Source organism: Rhyacophila brunnea, unplaced genomic scaffold, assembly GCF_057557595.1.
Source record: "Rhyacophila brunnea isolate RB1 unplaced genomic scaffold, BYU_Rbru_1.0 scaffold_2, whole genome shotgun sequence".
Taxonomy (NCBI): domain Eukaryota; kingdom Metazoa; phylum Arthropoda; class Insecta; order Trichoptera; family Rhyacophilidae; genus Rhyacophila; species Rhyacophila brunnea.
Window position 1 is genome coordinate 16,561,276 of NW_028232859.1, and position 20,609 is coordinate 16,581,884.

The 20,609-nt window shown below is 35.5% G+C and overlaps 1 protein-coding gene across 2 annotated transcripts; it reads left to right on the forward strand.

Moving 5' to 3' along the window:
- Nucleotides 1-303: 303 nt before the first annotated feature.
- Nucleotides 304-19,959, forward strand: LOC147071961 (high mobility group protein 20A-like). Of its 2 annotated transcripts, XR_015070697.1 has the most exons (9): nucleotides 304-774; nucleotides 7,623-7,782; nucleotides 8,754-8,941; nucleotides 9,246-9,445; nucleotides 12,285-12,464; nucleotides 15,070-15,229; nucleotides 16,993-17,141; nucleotides 18,307-18,419; nucleotides 18,525-19,959. XR_015070697.1 is itself a non-coding variant. In XM_085947538.1 (8 exons), exons 1-7 carry the CDS (start codon nucleotides 570-572, stop codon nucleotides 17,127-17,129), a joined length of 1,230 nt encoding a protein of 409 aa, XP_085803664.1. In that variant the 5' UTR covers nucleotides 304-569; the 3' UTR covers nucleotides 17,130-17,141; nucleotides 18,525-19,959. The 2 variants fall into 2 exon arrangements, 1 of the variants encoding a protein (XP_085803664.1); XM_085947538.1 differs by lacking the exon at nucleotides 18,307-18,419.
- The last annotated feature ends 650 nt before the right edge of the window (nucleotides 19,960-20,609 follow it).

Genomic DNA, 20,609 nt, shown 5'->3' on the forward strand with positions numbered 1-20,609 from the left:
ACGAAATATCTTTCCTAAAAAAAACAAGCCGACTATGAAAAATTAATTGGGAACCTGCGGCCCGCGAAGAAATATTTTTCCTAAAAAAAACAAGCCGACTATGAAAAATCGGGAACCTGCGGCCCGCGAAGAAATATTTATTCTAAAAAAAACGAGCCGACCATGAAAAATTGGGAAAATTTTCATTTTCAACAGATGACAACGCGTATTATATTTTATCCCCAAATACTATAATTTTGGAGGCTCTGTACTATAATTCCACTTTCAAAATATGGCAACACTGGGTCTATGGCACTAAAATATACTTGTCTATGGATTAGTTATGGGAGACGGGAGTATAATTATTATAATATAGTTTATTAATCTATATACTCTATGGGTTAGTGTTTTGTTTTCAATGTTTTCATTTTATGCTGAAGTTTAAACCTTTCGTTTTTGTTGTCATTTTGTAATTCCAACGCATGTTTACGTAATATATAGCATAGCAAGTATTATAGTTCTTGTTATATCAACCACAACCTCTGATTGGACTATACTCAACCAGTCTATGACTCAACCTTACTAAGGATATGATGGAAAAGGACAGTCAAAACGATGCAGAACAGTCGGCGATGTCTAAGCGTGGGTCTCATGATGCCGTAATTCCTTCGCTTCCACCGAAAACAGCCGATGGTGAGACGGATAAAACAAAAGCTTCCCCATCTAAGCCGAAAGGGAAGAAAAGGAAAAGTAAAGTTCAGCGTGACGTGACTGCCCCCAGACAACCATTAACCGGTAAATAGTTTGTTTTTTCAAATTGTTCTTTTATAGCGGACATCACCGTGTTTGTAAGTACGGGTACTTACTCATTTTCGATACAATCTGAAATAAAATAGATATGCGACGGGACGGCCTCATATAATGTCAAGTCGACAATGATTTTTACTTTTTACAAGCAGGGCCGGTTTCAGCAAGTGCGAGACTGCGAGATTCAATTATTTTTCCCTCATTATTCTCATATTACTCTCATTACCATTATATTACCAAGACGACTTCTACAGTATTGCCTTTTTTTGTTAAGATTTTCTATGCCTCACGATAGTACCAGTGGTGGCTCCTCTAATACTATGGAAGTGCAACGCACTGCCTGCATTTTTAAGACATCGCTCAACTTTTCGTTGTTATTCATATGAAGCTTACTTAAGAATACTTCGCGAAGAACATGTAGCATATCGACCCTTAATCGGCAGAACAACGTAAGCGACAATTCATAAATTTTAGAGAAGGTTTTTTTTTTAATTATTTCCGTAATTAGTTCCAAAAATGAATTCTGTTAATGTGGTTAATAATAATCGGTTACTGCCTATACGGAAATTATAAAACAATTGCATTAGTGCTTTTAGTTTTCGAGATAGTGGCGGTAACGCTGTTTTGCTTATGTCTATGACGCGATAGTTTTTCCAGGCATGTCGCTTACGCTATTTGGCGTAGTCGTTTTTATTTATAAATTTCATGCTAATTATCATGACAGGGCATTACTAATTAAGTATTAAAATAAATAACATAAGTACACATTTATTTTACGAAAGGGGGCGTTGTGAAATAAATTAAAAATACTTTGACTTTTTAAATTAATATTTTTGCTTGTAGATACTTAATCACATATAGGTAAAATAAAAATAAATGATTGGTATTTTTAAGGTTTCGCTTATATTATTAATATTATCAGGTATTGTTATTTTTCAAAATGAAATAGGTACGTATCTACTCGTACATAATTAAATATGGGGACCTACTAATTATGATAAAATAAAATTGTAATCAACTATTCAGTTTTACAAAAAAAATATTGTCCCACATTTTTTAAGCAGTAATCGCTGTATTATCCTCATTCACATCTTCCTGATCGGATTCCGGTAAAGTATCTTCCACTGATAATCCATGTGGCAGTTTCATAAACTCATCCGTCATCTCTGAGGGATATTACATTTAACACAGAGACTTTTAAGATCGTTATACTCGATCTCCGATATTGGTGATTTAGCACTATACAGCAAGGATGGCTGCGCTTAAAGCATCACAGCACTTGATCGGGATCTGATGACATTTTCTAGGTCTAACAGTTTAGTCCTACTGTCACCAGAGTAGGTACAATATTTGGTAAGTTTTTTAAATTATGCCTTTCGTAATTCACCAAATTTAATTTTGAACTTTGAAGGAATACAAGTAGCAGCGAAAGATTTCCAGTCACGGAATTCTGCATATGACATGATGACCTAGCGTTGGAAATGATGGTGGGTCATTCTGATAGTGCCCAAACTACTCTGAATATAAATGACTCAATTGTCGCATGAATGGAATCGACCGGCATCGTAGTACGACCAGTGGGTCTATTCTATACTTATCGACCGCTAAAGTGATAGATATTATCAAACTTAGGGTAGGTTTATATAAAAGTGTTAGTACTTATTGCAACAATTACAATCAACGTATTATAATTGTTACAAAAAGTGCTAATTCTATAATACAAACCTACCCTAAGTTTGATAATATTTATCACTTTATCACTTTAGCGGTCGATAAATACAGAATAGACCCACTGGTAATAGGAAATGTATTTCTATCAATTCAATGAAAGTTGAATTTTTCATAAAATAAGATAGCATACCCAGTGTTGCCCGGTTCTTATTCTGAGCAATCACAGTATAATAATTCCTTGATTTTTTCCCGCTTTGTCAGTCCTGTCCAAAGATTTGTGCATGATTGCGGAGATCTCATTACTGCCACGTTTACCATCAGTTTCACCCCATTAAAAGCAATATCCATTATTTGTTCCACTTTCGTAGATACTTTCATTATAGTATGCGTATTTCGACTAGGGAGTGTTTAGCACCTTCTCGAGGTCAAAACTTGCGCACAAAACGTCATTGTGATTTTTACTTTTGGCCAGATCATTAAAGAACATCTCCTTGCATTTATCCTTTACGGTAAGGGGACATTTGTAAGTATCCGTTTCAATTAGCCGAAGTCTCTCGTCACCAGACATATTTGTCTAGTCTTTGTCTATTTATCACTTGATAATAGTGTTCTCGCAAAAAGAACACTATTATCTTTTTTGGTAGATGAAAACCCAAGTTGAACTTACTGTCTATTAAATACGTTTCTGAAAACATTCCGAATCACGACATTAGTGGATTCATTCAAAGAATCCAAATTTTCAGTATAAATTTTATATACATTTTTAACATTTCAAAAATCTACAGGAAGATACTATTCTTCGTAGATTATTCCGACAGTAGTGAGATGGAACGGCGGGTAATTATTGTTTAATAAACTCTATTACCAGGTTTATTTTATCTCAGCCAGTTTTACTGGACGGCGCGAGCTTTGCTCCCAAATCGGTTTTCGCACAACTCACTACCAGACGGACCACCGAATAAACCGTACCGTAGCTTACACTATCAAATAACGTTGGTTACGTTGTTTTGCTCTACTTTATAATGCGATACAAGTTAAAACGCTAAAAGGCACAGACCCTAAAAAAATGTCACGCGATTGAGATCGGGCTCTAATATTTTTGTCACTTACGCGCTAGGTGATATTGAACAGTTCTCAATTTAAAACGCAATTTACCAAAAAGTGTCGCTTACGTTGTTCTGCCGATTAAGGTTCGATATTATGAACAATACTACATTCTCGCTTTCACTTTGTGCGCATTGCAATGACATTAATATGGACCAAGCATCTAGAAAATAAAATGACACTCACTTTGTGTCGGGTCTGCCGGATGGCGAAATTCATATTTTAATATCGGTATCCTACGCTCAAATGAACATTCTGCTTGCAAGCGGTCTGGCGACACCGCTGGGTCTGCCCATACAAAATTTCTGACTGTCAGGTTTCGACTCCACCGTTATTATTGTGTTAAAATCTACTAAACACTCCAAGAAAGATGGGATATCACTTTGCATGTGTTAGTATTATTTATTATTTATAAAATGCCATTTTAAGATATTGATGAATGTTTATTCAACGCAATTGAATGACAGGAACCATTGGACAGTCAGTCGCCTGTGATTCGCTGGGCTCACTTGCGTCTAATCTCCGAGAAGTCGTAAGTAACCGAGAATCTGTTTCTAACGCAATGAGTCATGACACTAATACGCCATTACAATAAAGGTTATATTACTATAAATTCTCGAAGCTTGTATCGCATAATGGAAACGGATACGTCAATGGTCACGTGACATCTACCCATACATCTGTGAATGACTTTCATGCACAATTTCTCGTGCGCGCCGGGTATGAAGTGAGTCGTCCATTTAATATGTCATTGGCGCATTGTGATCCAAATACGATTGTCAGTTTGCATAGGATTACTGTGAGGTCATTGTATAACTACTTAAACGGTGGTCGTATGTCCTGTAGTGGCGTGTTGTGTAGCATTTTTTGCACAGTTTAGATCGGCCCACTAAATTGGGCTCTAGAAACAAAACCGCCAGATTCTGTGTTATAACAATGTTGGTGAGTTAATAAAAATGTCTTATATCTCTTTTATATTTACAATTTCTGTAAAATGTATTATGAAATGTCATATATTATTAGTATATTATAAACAATATTTATAAATACATTTTTCAGAAATTGTATCTATAAGAAAGATATGAGACATTTTTAATGAATCGCCAACATTTTACGAAAATACAAACTGCCGCATTTGTTTCTAAGCCACTCAAATACATTCAATATAATAAAAAAAAACACAACAGCAATATATGAGTAGTACGTCTTAGCTGAAGATTAAATAATAACGATAATATAAGAGAAAAATACTTTTAATGACATAAATAAAAACATTAGAAAAAAGTTTGAATGAAGGTTGATTTACAATATAAATATTACCCACGTAATGCTAGTTCATTCTATAATTCACGTAAATTAATAATAATGTGAAAGATTTAAAAAATAAAAATAGTGCTTTGCACTTTTAACAAAGTAATTTACTATGACCTCATCCGTTTTACGATGGTTTCATATTTGGCTGACTAATTGCATGAAGCAGAAAGCCATAAACCGTTACATTTATATTTCTTTATTGATATTAAATCACTCTAGATGTTCATTAACCCTCTATTATAAGAAACAGCAATCTCATATAATATAAGTAAACACTAAATACAATATTGATTCTTCGCAATTTTATAAATGAAAATGTGAGTAGTATTTGTACATGAATTTTAAGCCATCCCGTGCGTCCAACGCAATTGGTGTGTTGCCATTAGATACTATTAGCATGTTAATTAAATGAATGAATGGGTTAAAAAAATCCACATAGTACAATACAGGTATCCATTAAGGGCCGTATGTATGAGATTCCCAAATTCTTTATAAGCTATTTAACCGATTTTCCACCATATAGCGTATAGCACTGTTTGTGACGTAAGCAATCTGACGTCACACGTCATTCAAAATGGCTGCTTCATCTGTCACTTTCAAATGTCATTTTAATAATGCATTCATTACAACAAACGTTTGATTGAGGCCCTCGTTCATTTTGTAGACTCTGTAAAACATTTGCGAGCTTTAAAAACAGTTCCTAGTCGTGCTGTCTACAAAATACGTATAATTTTGATCCATTTTGTCTATAATGTAGATAGTAGGTAGCTGATACAATGCTCTCGTATTTCGCTTACATCAAAAAATGCAGTATATATCATGGAGAGATAAGATGGATTTACGTAAGATTACGATAAAATACCTCCGCTAAACGACCGCAAAGATAGGTACCTACTGCTGTTTCTGGCATTAAAATATGCAATTGGAAGAATTGGAAGCATTCTTTCAAAATATTATGGTACCTACCTACCTAGTTACTTGTAAGATAACTTTAGCAAGTCTCAAACACACTGGTAACATCAATAGTGTCGTACGGTGATTGGAATAAATGATAATATTATACAGAGATCATTATTCACAATTTGGTATATTAATTTATGTTGTGAACGTCTTAAATTAATAATTTGTAATATTCACTACATACAATAAATAAAATTTGAATACTGAGTTATTAGTCTATATTTTCACAATAACTTAATATTTATAATGCTCTCTAAAATTTTAACATTTATATTATATTGTATAAAATAATATGTTTACATAAATAACTATAACTTTGTTTTACCCTCGTAAAAATAAATAAAATATAATATTTGCGATCTCCGCGTACATAATATTATTACATTATTAATAATAAATGAATTTGTATTTTATAACAAGCAACACCAGCCGCAGTTGTATCGCGCGGTGTATTCTACTTAACGTTACCAACATCTAACGTCACCCGAGAACTTTCGGCGAGTCGAAATTCCAACAGTTTTACAAAAACACGGGAGTGGGGGTCGCTGGCACTTTGAACCTGGCACACATCTGGCAGGTCGAAAACTGTCCGTCTAAGGGCGCAGCAGATTATCTACCAAAGATAACTGTATGGCCGCCCGAATCACCCAAAATTGAACTAGGGTTTCACATGTTTATTTCAAAGAAGTATCGCATGATAATTCTATCAATTTTTCCTTTTAATAGTAAGTAGTCAATCCAAATTCATCTTTTGTTCATCGACAAATGGATTCTGTTGTATGCCGTTTTATGAACTATGCACTTGCAAACTGAAAACCAGTGGTTACGTTTCTGTTAAACTTTTCGCGCTTCCCAGTTAGGAAATCGCTGCTTTATAGTATACAGTGGAACCCATATTTTACTTGGTCGGAATTCACGTTTTTCTGCTTTTTGCGTATAGTTTCTGCAATCCAATTTCATTTTAGTACATTTGAAACCCAGTTTTACATTTTTATTTCCTGCAAAATTTACATCTGAAATATTCAAAATTAAATTAAAATTAAAATTCAATTTGCATAGCAATTATTAAAATGTATTCCACATACACATGCACAGGCGAGTTTTTATTATTATAAACGTGACTGCAGTGACTAAGGCCATTGTTAAAATGCGGTAGTAATCCATTACTATTTCCGGTCAAGACAGCGAAGACTACAAAACGCAACTATTAATAATTACAGCAGAGACCAACCTATAATGGGTCTAGGACGATTTGGCACCGGACAACTGGACGCCACGGAATTCGAAAATAAATAGACGTTCGGTACTTATAGGTACTTTGAAGAAAAATATTCAATATTATTATTTATATTTCAATGATTATTTATGATTTAATAGTTGGTGAGAATGTAAATATGCAGACGTAAATAATGATTTAATCGTGCATATGTTTAAGTTCCAATGAAAAATGAGTTTTTTATTTTATATAAAGCCTTAGGCATGGTAATTCTCAATCCACGATAAAGAATACATTATGTTAAGAGTAAAATGAATTCAAACTACTAAGTAGTAGATAGAAACTGATTAAAATACCTCGTCTACGCGTGTCTACGACAGTGCGGCGTCCAATTGTCCGGAGGCCAGTCGTCCCATTCCCCCTATAATTATTAATGGTTGCTTTGCTAGTTTGTAATAGATTTTTTACTTATTTTACCTACAGATTTTTGTGCTCAACAATACTGAATTTGTCAATCCTCTTGCTATAATATGGTTGATCAATATTGATTCTAGTGTTGACGTAATTTTAGGTTATGTTAGATACTTGAACGAGAGACGTGATGCGCTGCGGGCAGCCAATCCTAGGCTTGGATTTGCCGAAGTGACGAGGCGCTTGGCCAGCGATTGGGGTCGACTCCCTGCGCAAGAGAAGCAACAGTATCTTGATGCAGCTGAGCAAGACCGAGAGAGGTAACTGAGCTTTTACTTATAGTACATTGAAGAAACAAAGTTTCTATACTTCCATTTTTGAGTGAATGCTTAGGCTTGTTTAATACTTATTGGCCCACATCTCTTCTATAGTAGTAACGTAGAAGATTGTCAAAGAAAGCCATTTTCAATTGATTTTGAGACTAAATACACACGTTGATAATGTGTACCTACGCATATTCAAAAAAATAATAATATTCTGTTGAATTATAGGAAAGTTTACAAAATTTCCACAAATAATACTGAAATGGTTTTAAAAAAATTCGTTTGTAAAGTAGGTGTTTGAGAAAAAATCACTTTATCTTTACTCTACATTCAGAATACATACATGAAAATTTATCTTTATATGCAATACATTAGCGTGAAGTTTGATAGTTTTGACAAAAAATAAGACGAGAGTGACACTGAACGAGAGAAAGCGATGTAATAGGGTACACGTATATACAGTCGGCAATAACAACCGTAACTATAATCACATTCTCTATGTAATTCGTGTGCACTAGAAGAAATAGCATTCGTTTAATTATTCCAATATATGTAATAATATCTTGATTTTGAAATAATTTACTTATAGAGTGGCCGTTTTTTTGACCTTTTAAAGAGTGCCAGAATCCTGTATCTGGCAAAAACCATGTTAGTTTAATATTTGTGTTTGATCCGGAGCAAGGACCCAAAGTCTTAATATGTATATTCACCTTGTGTTCGCCCGTATTCTCTGCTTGGAAGCGAAAATGACAGTTCATATCCTGTTTTAAGAGAAACTTCTGGAACTCGATGTTCAGAATGATTAGTATTAGACCTGATTTATATGGTCTTATCTTTCTGACTTGAATTCAATGAACATTCAATGAACATTGAATAATGTGATGTTAATAATAATTCATTTGCATATATAAGAATAATAGACAGCAATCTAAAATATGTGATTAAATAATTTTTAATGAAATGTGTAGATACATAGGTGAGTGGTCGGCGTACAAAGAGACAGAAGCGTACCGGGTGTTCCGCCAGCAACAGCTGGATCAGCGGAAAGACTCTTCAGCTTCCATGCCCACATCCACCACCTCCGCCGCCAAGAAGGCCAGAGCTAATTCTTCCACTACACACACCAACAATAAGACGCCTGCTGATTCCAATGCTGGTAGGCATTCCTTCATTCATCCCGATTAAATGTCAAACTGACCTAACCCTTTAATAAGAAAAAAATAATTTAATATCTCCATAGAGCTGCATAATGCGTCAGAAAGTTAGAATCTATGTATATGATAAATAGTCATATGAGAGGAAGAACATCACATTTTATTTATGGTACATCTCATTGCAGTGGTCTGCAGTAGTGTAAGCTACACCGATTTAATATATTCCATAGTGTTACAATATACAAATATTGAAACCTATAAGCAAAAAAATGCCAACTTTTAATAGTTTTTTCCCCCATTTTTTAGTGTCCAACCCATCTGATAGCTCGCCTCCGCCGACCGCAACCAATGGTGTTGCCGCAGCAGTCGCGCAATCTCATTTGAAAGAAAATGTTGCAACCCACCCCACTGCCATTGCCACCGCACAGCCCCGATTACATCCGCTTTCGGCCAATTCAATTCTTACTCCGCCCACTCATGCCCATAAAACATCCCTCACTCCTGCTGTAAGTATTATCAATACTCTTAAAAATACTAGTTTTAAAAAGAAAAGTCCGCTGACACCAGTGGCGAGGGATGGAGGTAGGCTGTTCAGATTCGACATAAATAGTGCTCACTAAATGTTGTCAGTCATACTTATCTGTTTTCATTAAAATAAGAAAACAATTTGAAACCGTGTTCTTATTAATGAGGTTTTACTCTACCTACTTTTTGTTTTCATTGAATTAAGAATACGTCATATGACATGGTGTTGGTTAGTTTTTTAAAATTCATTAAGCCCTGCCTAAACTAAACCATAGTTGATAAAAAATATTCATCTATATAAAATAACTAAAATTATGTATGGAATAATGGCATAATTGTAGATATTTTATAGATTTTGACTATTATCTTCTTCTTCTTCTTCTTTGGCCATATCCGCCCCTTAACTGGAGCATATGGACACCACGCGGCGCCTCCAAGAATCCCTGTCGCTCGCCAGTCTTCTTTCTCTGTTCCAGGTCAAACCAGCATCCCGTAGCTCCGCTGTATACACTCTGTAGATTGTATTTAGCGGCCTTCCAGGTCGCCGGAATCCGGTCGGCTTGAGGAACAGGCAAGCCAGGTTAAAGTTCGCTTCTGGCATCCGCAGCATGTGGCCGAGCCAGGTCCAACGTCGCCTCTTCACTTTCAGCGTGATGAGAGGCTGCTTGGTGCGTTCTCTTATCTCCTCGTTGCTCCTAAAGTCATACCACCGCACACCCAGTATTCGTCGCAAACATCTGTTTTCGAAGCTCAGTATACGGTTGCTCTGAGCCTTCGTAAGGTGCCATGATTCGGTACCGTAAAGCAGCACCGTCAGAATGCAAGCGTCGAATAGGCGGCATTTGGTTTTGACCGAGTACAATCGTGAGTCCCAGACATTTCGCATCGAGTTGAATGTTGCTCCAGCCATTCCCATTCGGATAGCGAGGTCTTTCTGCAAAATGCCATCTCCCGTGATGTGTACCCCCAGGTACTTGAAGCTGCCGACGTTCTCGATGTTTTGTCCATCGCTAATCAGAGGGAAATCTGGATCAGGACAGGTGCTATTACACAAGACATTGGTTTTCTTCGCGTTGATTTTCAAACCAACGCGAGAGGAGTTGTTATGCAACCTGTCGATTGTCTCTTGAATGCCCTCTATTGAGTTGTCGAATAGGACAGCATCATCGGTGTATTCCAGGTCGCATAGCTTCACCGTGGGGGTAACAGGTATGCCTCGGTCGGGTGGTATTGACTTCCGTAGTATGAAGTCAAAGAGAATGATAAAGAGAAACGGTGCAAGGACACAACCCTGTCTGACTCCGGTCGTGACCCCGAACCATTCCGTGACAGTGTCTCCGATTCTGACACAGCATTCGCTATTCTCGTGCAGGCTTTTGATTATGGCAATGATTTTGGGAGGGATCCCGTATGCTCCCAGTATCATCCAGAGGGAGTGGCGGTGCGGACTGTCGAAAGCCTTCTCATAATCCACAAAGCAGCAAGCCATCGGACTCTTCAGCTCATGGCTCTGTTGGAGAAGACATCGAAGGTTGTGGATTTGGTCTGCACACGCTCGACCAGGTAGAAACCCGGCTTGGTTTTTCCTGAGGACGTGCATTATTCGATCCCTTATTCTCATCAAAATGATGTTTGCCAAAATCTTTCCCGGAACACTGAGTAGCGTAATGCCTCGGTAATTGTCTCAGCTTAGAGGGTCACCTTTTTAAGAAGTGTGATGATTTCACCGTTCACCCAATCCCTTGGGCAGATGAACCATAGGGTGCAGGATTGCGCTCAAGCTGTACTTGAGGAATTCAGGATGAATCCCGTCTCCCCCCGGTGCCTTTCCGTTCTTGAGCCTTTTCACAGCCGATTTTATCTCGGTGTGCGTGGGCGAGTAATCGGAAATGTCGGTCGCTCGGGGAATGTCCAAAAGTAAAGCTTCCGCAGATATGTCAAAGGGATCCAAAGGGGGTGGGCGGTTCAGCATTCCGCAGAAATGATTCTTCCATATCTTCTTGACGCATTCTGCGTCAGACTCTATTGCTCCACTGGGACCACGAATGGCTCCGGGAGTCGGTGGTCGCCTGCCGCAGACTTCACGGGTGATTCGGAAGAGTATCCTGGTGTCATTTCTGCTTGCTGCCTCCTCTGCCGCTTCAATTTGCCAGTTCATGGACTATTATCTACCATGATATTAAATTTAGATGTTTACTTAGAAAAAAATAGTATTATGGCATTACAGCGATTGGTCAATATGCCAAAGGCCAACTTTTCTATGGCTTGGATAGGGCAGGGTTTAATTGAATTTTGAATCACTATGATATATACATTGTAGTCTTAATTCAATGAAAACAAATACGTTTGACTGACAAAGTTTAGTGTGCACTATTAATGTCGGATCTTAACAGCCTACCTCCACTCTTTGCCACTGGCTGACACTATGTCGCTATAGAATTGGTTTGTCGAATATCCGTTTTTGTCGAAATCAACCTTTTAATGTAGAATGATTTTTTGTATCTAAATGGACCAGAACCATCCTTTTCTTTAAATTGCTTTGTAATAAAAACAGCATTCATATGCTGTAAAAACAACAATTTAAATACCTCCATGTATTTAAATATAGGATAATGTAATTTGTTTTTCATCTACTGAACATTTTACATTTGGTCTATTCGACAAACCAATCAATCCTACAGCGACGACTATTTGAATCATGCTGACTTGAGGCAATCTAGCATACTCTGAATAACAGCTTTAAATCTTTAGAATTTTAAATGGCAATGCGATACTTCATTAAGTTCTACTTTTTAATTAAATTATATATGATTTTTCCAGTCAGGGGCGTTGAGTGTCCAGTGCTTGGCTGGCCTGCCGGATGGCGGGCGTGGCATGCCTGACCCCAACCAAAGAGAGACCGACATTCCCATCTTCACCGAAAAGTTTTTGCAGCATAATAAGTTAAGGGAGGCAGAACTTCGACAGCTGCGGAAAGCTAACACTGATTATGAACAGCAGGTGGCATTTTAATTGCATTTTTTAATTATTTCCTATAATATATATTCATACTGAATTTGGTTATTATCTCTATTTTGCATGGAGAGGTTTATAAAGCATTATAAAGGAAAGGAAAATAGGATTGAGCCATTCCAATTATCAATTAATTGAAACAAAAGAGTCCATTGACGTAATATATACATACCCACCACTATTCATCGTCTTGAAGCAGAAATGAATTTGATAGTATAGTTCCTTAGTACTGGCAAAATTGTAATGTATTTAACCTTTCAGGGAGTACCTTTATTAGTACTGGTCATGCTATGGGGAGTGAGTTTTTTTTGCATGAATATTATTTTTTTTTTTAAATCAAATCAGTGTAATATGAAGATAGAAATGTTTTAAAAATAGTAAAAAAAAAAAAACTCACGTTTTAAAGGTTTTATCGTAAAAAAACCGGTTGCGTATTCCAGGTGTAACCAACCATAGATTGACACCAAAACATTTGAATTTTTTTCACAATAACTGTTTATAACTTAACACTATTATCAAACTTAAAATAAAATGGTGATTCGATAATGGCATTATTTGTCTAGTATATTTTTACGGATTTTTTTTAAACCAAGCTCATTAAAATAACGGTGGCCAGAAAAACATACATTTCTTCTTCCGCCGTGCCGTCTTCACCCACTTTTTAATTTTCGACTTCGCAGATGATTTCTGGGACGCAGCCGTGGCATAAATATTTGTTTCAGAAACTATTGTGTTGACAATATATTCCGTAAAAAAGAGCTGAAAAAGGTCCAGCTCAAGGTAACCCCTTCTACATTTATATTCCCTTTTATACCGGACTGAAAATCACCAAAATCGTTAGGTGTTGGAGTGAAGGTTGAGTTATTCCAGGTCCTTGGTTCTTCCCGCCTGTATTTAGCACTTGGTTGGATGTCTGGATCCTCGTCATCAGAAGAAGAAGATTCATAAAATTCCATCGATATATCATCAATGTTCTTGATGTTCTCCTCTTCATTGTCACTGTTCATCAAAATTTCGTCAATGTCTTTGCCTCTTTGGAAATCCATTTTAGGAATATAGATCGACACAAATAAATCACGGCAATAAAAACACCACTAAGTCCCTATATCAAATGTCAACACAGAAAAACATCTAAAAATCGCGGAAAAAGTATGAGAAAACTCAATATAAAAACTTCCAAACGCATTAAAATACCGTAAAACACAGTAAAACATCTAAAAATCGCGGAAAAAGTATTAGAAAACACAATATAAAAACATCAATTCACAATAAAATATGGTTATAAACTTCGAAAAATTGCGAGAAAAGTATAAAAACACAATATAAAAACTTCAAATCACAATAGAATACGGTTAAAAACTTCTAAAAATCGCGGGAATAGTATGAGAAAACACAATATAAAAACTTCAAATCACAATAAAATACGGTTATAAACTTCGAAAAATTGCGAGAAAGGTATAAAAACACAATATAAAAACTTCAAATCACAATAGAATACGGTTAAAAACTTCGAAAAATCGCGAGAAAAGTATAAAAACACAATATAAAAACTTGAGATCGCATTAAAATATCGTAAAACACAGTAAAACTTCTAAAAATCGCGGGAATAGTATGAGAAAACACAATATAAAAACTTCAAATCACAATAGAATACGGTTAAAAACTTCGAAAAATCCCGATAAAAGTATTAAAACACAATACAAAAACTTCCAAACGCATTAAAATACCGTAAAACACGGTAAAACTTCTAAAAATCGCATGAAAAGTATGATAAATCGCGCGCGCGGAAATCGATTGTTTGCGATTTATGTACTTGTCCGAACTGGTAGGTATGACGTCATATTGATGTCACGTGACATACGAAAAAGTAGAATTCTGCAGTTTGTAAAGTTGAAATTTGTTTTGAAATGGTATAAAAATACACCCAAGTGACCATAGATGGTGTTGCAATTCATACTTGAAGCATAGACACACCAATAAACCCATACTACTAGAAAACGTACATGTACGTCCATACTCCTGCATGCAAAAATCGCGCCGACGTACATGTACGTCCATACTCCCGGAAAGGTTAATACTATAATTATTTTCTAACATGTCACTTGTATGATATGTCGTATTCAGGCAGTCAATTATCGGGAAGTTAATTGTCAGATGAGATTTTTTTAACATGACCGTCTTGACAGCAACCTGTCAAATGACGTCAGAATATTTTTGACATGTCATACTTGATTACAAATACATCTGATTAGAATCTCCAATTGGATAAAAAAAAGTCAAATTGGAGATTCTAATCAGACGTATTTTGAATCAAGTATGACGCAATGCCATATGTTAATTATTATTATTGTAGAAAACCGCCTTGATTATGGAATTGCTCCGAGATGAATATAGGTTATTTTGGAGCAATAAATAAAATAACAGAAACATTATTACCGTGTTAACTATTTAGAATAGCCCTGCTAAATCTAAATGTATTAGTACCAATTATCCACTAACCGACCGAGCCAATATAATTAGGCATTAAACTTGACATAAATACAATAACACAATCAAATTATAAAGTAGTCATGTGAATTTTTTTTCTGTATAGAATGCAATCCTTCAAAAGCACATGGAGAACATGCGGGGGGCGGTAGAGAGAGCTCGGATGGAATCAGCCGGACAGTGTGGTCGCACTTCATTAATGCGGACACACCTCAACACCCTGATCGACAAACTGGCTAGAGGACTTTCACATGTGCCTATACCTGGCAAGTCGCTTTTTATTTGCTTACCACCCACATGTAATTGCTTGTGCTGTAATTGGAAACATCCACACTTCACAAAATACTTTTAATCAAATTGTTTTTTTATTCAAATACACAAGATTTAAGAAGTTAGTATCCGTTATTGAACATACATAATATTCCATGCTACATCTGGGATTCCTCTGATATTTTTGTTATTGGTCAGTGATATAAGTGATATCTTCAAAGGCGTTCATGTTCTTCTTTTCGCTGATGTGTGGATAGTACACAAGTCTTTATCTTCCCACAGTCAGATATTTTTCATTTGACGTGGTTGAAGTGTAAAGTGAAATCGTTCATTTAAATAGTACTGTGTGGAGGATATATGGCTATCATGTTCATAACTCGATTATGCAGTTATGTCTGTAGCCGGCTTTATATATTTATCCTGTGCGCCCCCTTTGGAATACATTTTTTATTTATTAAATGAATCCTGACACTGGTTAGTAAGTAAGGTAATTAATACTTTACTTTAAAATACAAAAGCCGACTGTTAAAATTTACACAATTTGTGAAGCACTTCAAGGAGGTGTAAAAAAAATACTACATAGTTAATTTTGTTGCAATATTTGGGACGTACGTAGCCTGGTTGGTAGAGCACATTGATGCGAACCCAGTGGGCGCAGGTTTGAATCCCGCTTGGCAACTGGTGTAGTATATAGTATTTATATGAAAAATATCATTCGAACTGTCAAATCTCACTGCAATAAAAATGGCTAAAAAAGTCCTTATTTTTTAAACATAAAAAATTACAAGATTAATTATAAGATCAATCGATAGGGCATATCATTCTCTACAGTTCATCCTTACAATCTATATTTTTAAAATTAATATTAAGCCTTTGTGCAAGTTGTGGTGCAAGAGCTGTTTTGTCCAAATTTGAAAACACATCTTTGTCATGTACATATTTTAAAAAGTTACCTATTTAAAAAAAAATACAAATAAGTGCAGAAGTGTACTTACTATGTACTTTTTTAAAGAAATAAATGTGCTTAGAGTATACGTTTTATAACTTTGCACTCTTTACTATACTGATATGCCTCTTTGCCTGATTACCTCACGTAAAATTAGATCAAATATTTACTTGTATTACTAATATGTAGTAATAAATAAATAGATGGATAATATGTAAAAAAAATATTTTTAGAAAATATTACATCATTTTCATCTTAGAGCCGGAGTGAAAAGTTATAAAATATAAAGCATAATAATATGTAAAGCATACTCTACCTAGTAACTACTTTTAACAGTGTTTGGGAAAAACATGTTTTTGATGCGAGAGGAAACAACTAACCCAATCGCCTTAATAGATTTTTGTTTTTATGAAAAATGGATGTTAGCCACTTACTCAATCTATTAGGTCCGTATTCTGGTCCAAACACACATTGAAAAACAACACGTGATTTTTTTGCCACATTTTTCAAATTTAGGTTCCATGTATCGTCATTTATTTTATGTGTTTGGGCTTCTGTACAAAGTGTACGATTTATTGTTGTATCTCCGTCTCCACCCAGACTTTTGATGGATCCGAAGATGCATCAAATGAACCAAGCACTCTTTTCATGTCTGACATGCATATTACTCGTTTATTAATTAATATCTGTAAACACTTCTTTCAATATTGTTAAGGTCAAGACTGACCCTGAATTGGGATTCCAAATTTTATTTGGAGCCTAACCTTTTAAAAATGTAAATGTTCGACAGCTCATTTGTTGATTATTTTTCAGGAGGACCTGCCGGTGCTACAAAGCAGAACGTCGAACACTATATGGAGTTGCTGAGAGGACTGGCTTCAGAAAACAAAAGCCACTCCACCGTCAAACAAGCCAGGGACTTCCTTAACAGAATGGATATGCCAGCATGAGGATAATAATAGGTTAATTGAACTAATTCCCAATAGTCAATAATCACTTCTCGATTTTGAAAAATCATGGGTAGTATGTACATATATCCTTATTGTCGATGCTTATTGAATGTTAACTATTGATGACTAAGTTAGGATATCATCGTCATCACTCAACTTTGATCTACTAAAATTACTCTCTTTCCTGACATGTCCATTTCATTCTCTTCTCATTATGAAAAATGATTTTGATTGCGAGAGTAATATGGGTAGCTTGGTTTTCGATATTCAATGAAATTGTTAACTCTGTGATACTCTACCTACATTATATGAAATTTGGTATACTTACCATGTCATGTACTCAGTGAGGCGAATAATTATCAAAATCTGCCATACATTAAAATCATACACTTCCACAAATCATACTTTCAAATTGCTCACAATAGCAGTTACTTTGACACAAATGAAACGAAAGGGGCCTCCGAAGAGTTAAAACTGGTCACAAAGTCATTAAATTGTATTGAAATTTAAAAAAAAGATGCGCATTTCTCACAAACGTACATACATTTATGTATAAGTCACATTCATTAAATAACTTACCAACTTATGTACTGAAAATCCGCCCTTTCCACTGATGGTCGATCCAAGATATACAAACTCGTCGACTGTTTCGAGGTTTTGGAGTGTACTTGGTGTTGGTAGAAGGTTGGCCCGATCAACAACCATTAACTTGGTCTTATTCCTATTAATAAGGAATTTGCGACTCTCTTCCTCTACCCGGTGTAGCAGCTCTGTGAGTTCTCTTTCATCAGCAGCGATTAGTGTGGTATCATCTGCGAATCTTAAGTTGTTTATTTTCTGGCCACCAATTGTTATTCCGCCTTGCCAATGATCTAGGGCTCTTCGCATTATATGCTCTCCATATATATTGAACATGTTGTGAACGTCTTAAATTTATATTTTGTAATGTTCACTATATGCTTAATAAATGTTATCATAATATTATTGTAAGAAAAAGGCATAATTTTAATATAACTACATATATAATTTGTGAATTTTTCGAAAATTGCTCGAGGTGCGAATCCATCTGTCGTCTGTGCCCATGGATCTCTATTACCATTATTTATTTCAGACGGTGAAGGTGCGAATCCGTCTGTTGTCTGTGCCCATGGGACTCTATTACCATTATTCATTTCAGACGGTGGAGGTGCGAACCTGTCAGTCGTATGTGCCCTTGATACAAGCGGTGGTGGTATCGTTCAAACTTTGATATGAATCGCAAGGATTTGGTGAAATTACATGCGTTTCAAGGTAATTCAATACCCATCGTAGCGAGTCTCGATTACTATTATTTATTTCCGTTAATCCGTCAGTCGTCTGTGCCCATGGGACTATTATTACCATTATTTATTTCAGGCAGTGGAGGTGCAAACCCGTCAGTCGTCTGTGCCCTTGCAAACAGATTAACAAACTCTGTCCCTGTGTACGATCTTTGGAGTTCTCTAGTTCTAGTTGGTTCATGGATAGGAGTATCGTGGGATGCTGGAGGGATTCAAGCGGTGGTGATATCGTTAGAACTTTGATATGAATCGCAAGGATTTGGTGAAATTACATGCGTTTCAAGGTATTTCGATACCCGTCTTAGCGAGTCTGTTTGTCCTTCAGAGATTTTTTGGTCGGAAACTGGAAAGACAGAAACATTTACATAGGTCATTGAAACACTTCACTGAGAAAAAAATACAACAAATATGTAGTTTTTTTTAAATTAATATAGGTACTATGATTTGCGTACCTTTTATTTTTTTTGCCATTTCATTATCCAATCGGTGTGCTTCTGTCTGGAACTGATAAGGTTTGTTATGGAAAATTTATCGTTATCCGGATGGTCTTCATCTCCAATTAGTCCGGATGATCAAGATTCTCCTGTCACTTTATATTATTGTCATTTTAATTCAATTTAATGTTATTTAACTGAATTAGCCTAGACCAGGGGTTGGCAAACCGCGGCTCGCGAGCCACATGCGGCTCTTTGCCAAATTCCCAATTCACATTTTTTAAAAAAAAGGTATAATTGTTGTCGTTTTAAATCCACCCATTGCAAAAGTCGACAAATTAAGTTTTTTTTCAATTTAATATTAACACGAGTACTTTTGTAATAGATTTTTTTTGGTGGATTTAACAAGCAAAGAGTTATGTAGCTCCACATTTGTAGGTCTTGCCACCAAAATTGAGGGTTTGGAGAGAGAAAAATGTAATTTAATTTCACAACACAGCGTAGTGCTCTAAAAGATCTTCATAAAAAGGTAGATACTACGATTTTTAATAAATCGTATAGCTTTCCGAACTCATATTCGAGTCTACATAATATGTATGTGAACAATCATTTTCAAACATAAACAATATAAATAGCATTTAGTGAAGCCAAATAACCGATGAGAATTTGGAGTCACGCCTAAAATTGAAAACTACAAGTTATATACCAAACATACAGACACTCTCCAAAGAAATGCAAGGAAGGTCATTGTTCATATTAGTTTTAAGGAATGCGTGAAAATTGTATGTAACTCATTTTCTGTAAAAGTTATATTTATAATTTCAACAATAAAAAAACTTATATTTCCGTTAGTTTTATTCGCAAAAATCTTCTTCACTTGATAAATAAACAATAACATTCACTGAAATAAATCATAATTATAAAAATATATGTATGGCTCTCGAAAAAAAATTTGACCGTTATACTCGTTACACATGATACTCATATTTTACTCTTTTGGTCCAAGAGTTTGCCCACCCCTGGCCTAGATTACTGGAATATGATTTGTAATGTTAATAAATATTTGAGATTTATTGATTTAGTGTTTTATTTATTAGCAATTCCTATTTATTGATGGGATACTTATCAGTCAGCCCATTTCACCATTGTATATCTGTGAGCGAAAGGAAGATGGCGATAAGTCTTAAATCACTACTTTTCAGGACAGTCAAAAGAGGATTAATTTTTAGACCATTTTGTATGGGAACTTCAATGTTTCTGTATGGAATTTAGCAATTCAGAGGTGTTGATTTGACTTATCCTTTTTCTCATTGTGCATAGGTATGTGTATCATTGTTCATTTGCCATGTTTAACTCATTTTTTGATTTTTAAGACTTATCACCCTCTTCCTTTCGCCCATAGATATATCAGTCTACTTTTTATTTTCGTGTAATTCTGAATAATTAGCCGCCATCTCGTTTAATTCATCTGTCATGGCGAATTCTTTGCCTCAATTTACGATCAAATGTGACTTCAACGCCATCTAAAGGCATCTACCATGAATTTCTAAAAATGTGTTACTAAAAACTTTCGTCGATCGCAACCAGATGGCAATAAAATATAAAATAAAATATTGTGTGTCGCCACATATTAAAAATCATAAGCTTGATAAAAATGCATTTAAATTTATTATATATTTACTTACCTATGTAAAAATATTTACAATTAATATTTTCCCTATAAAATA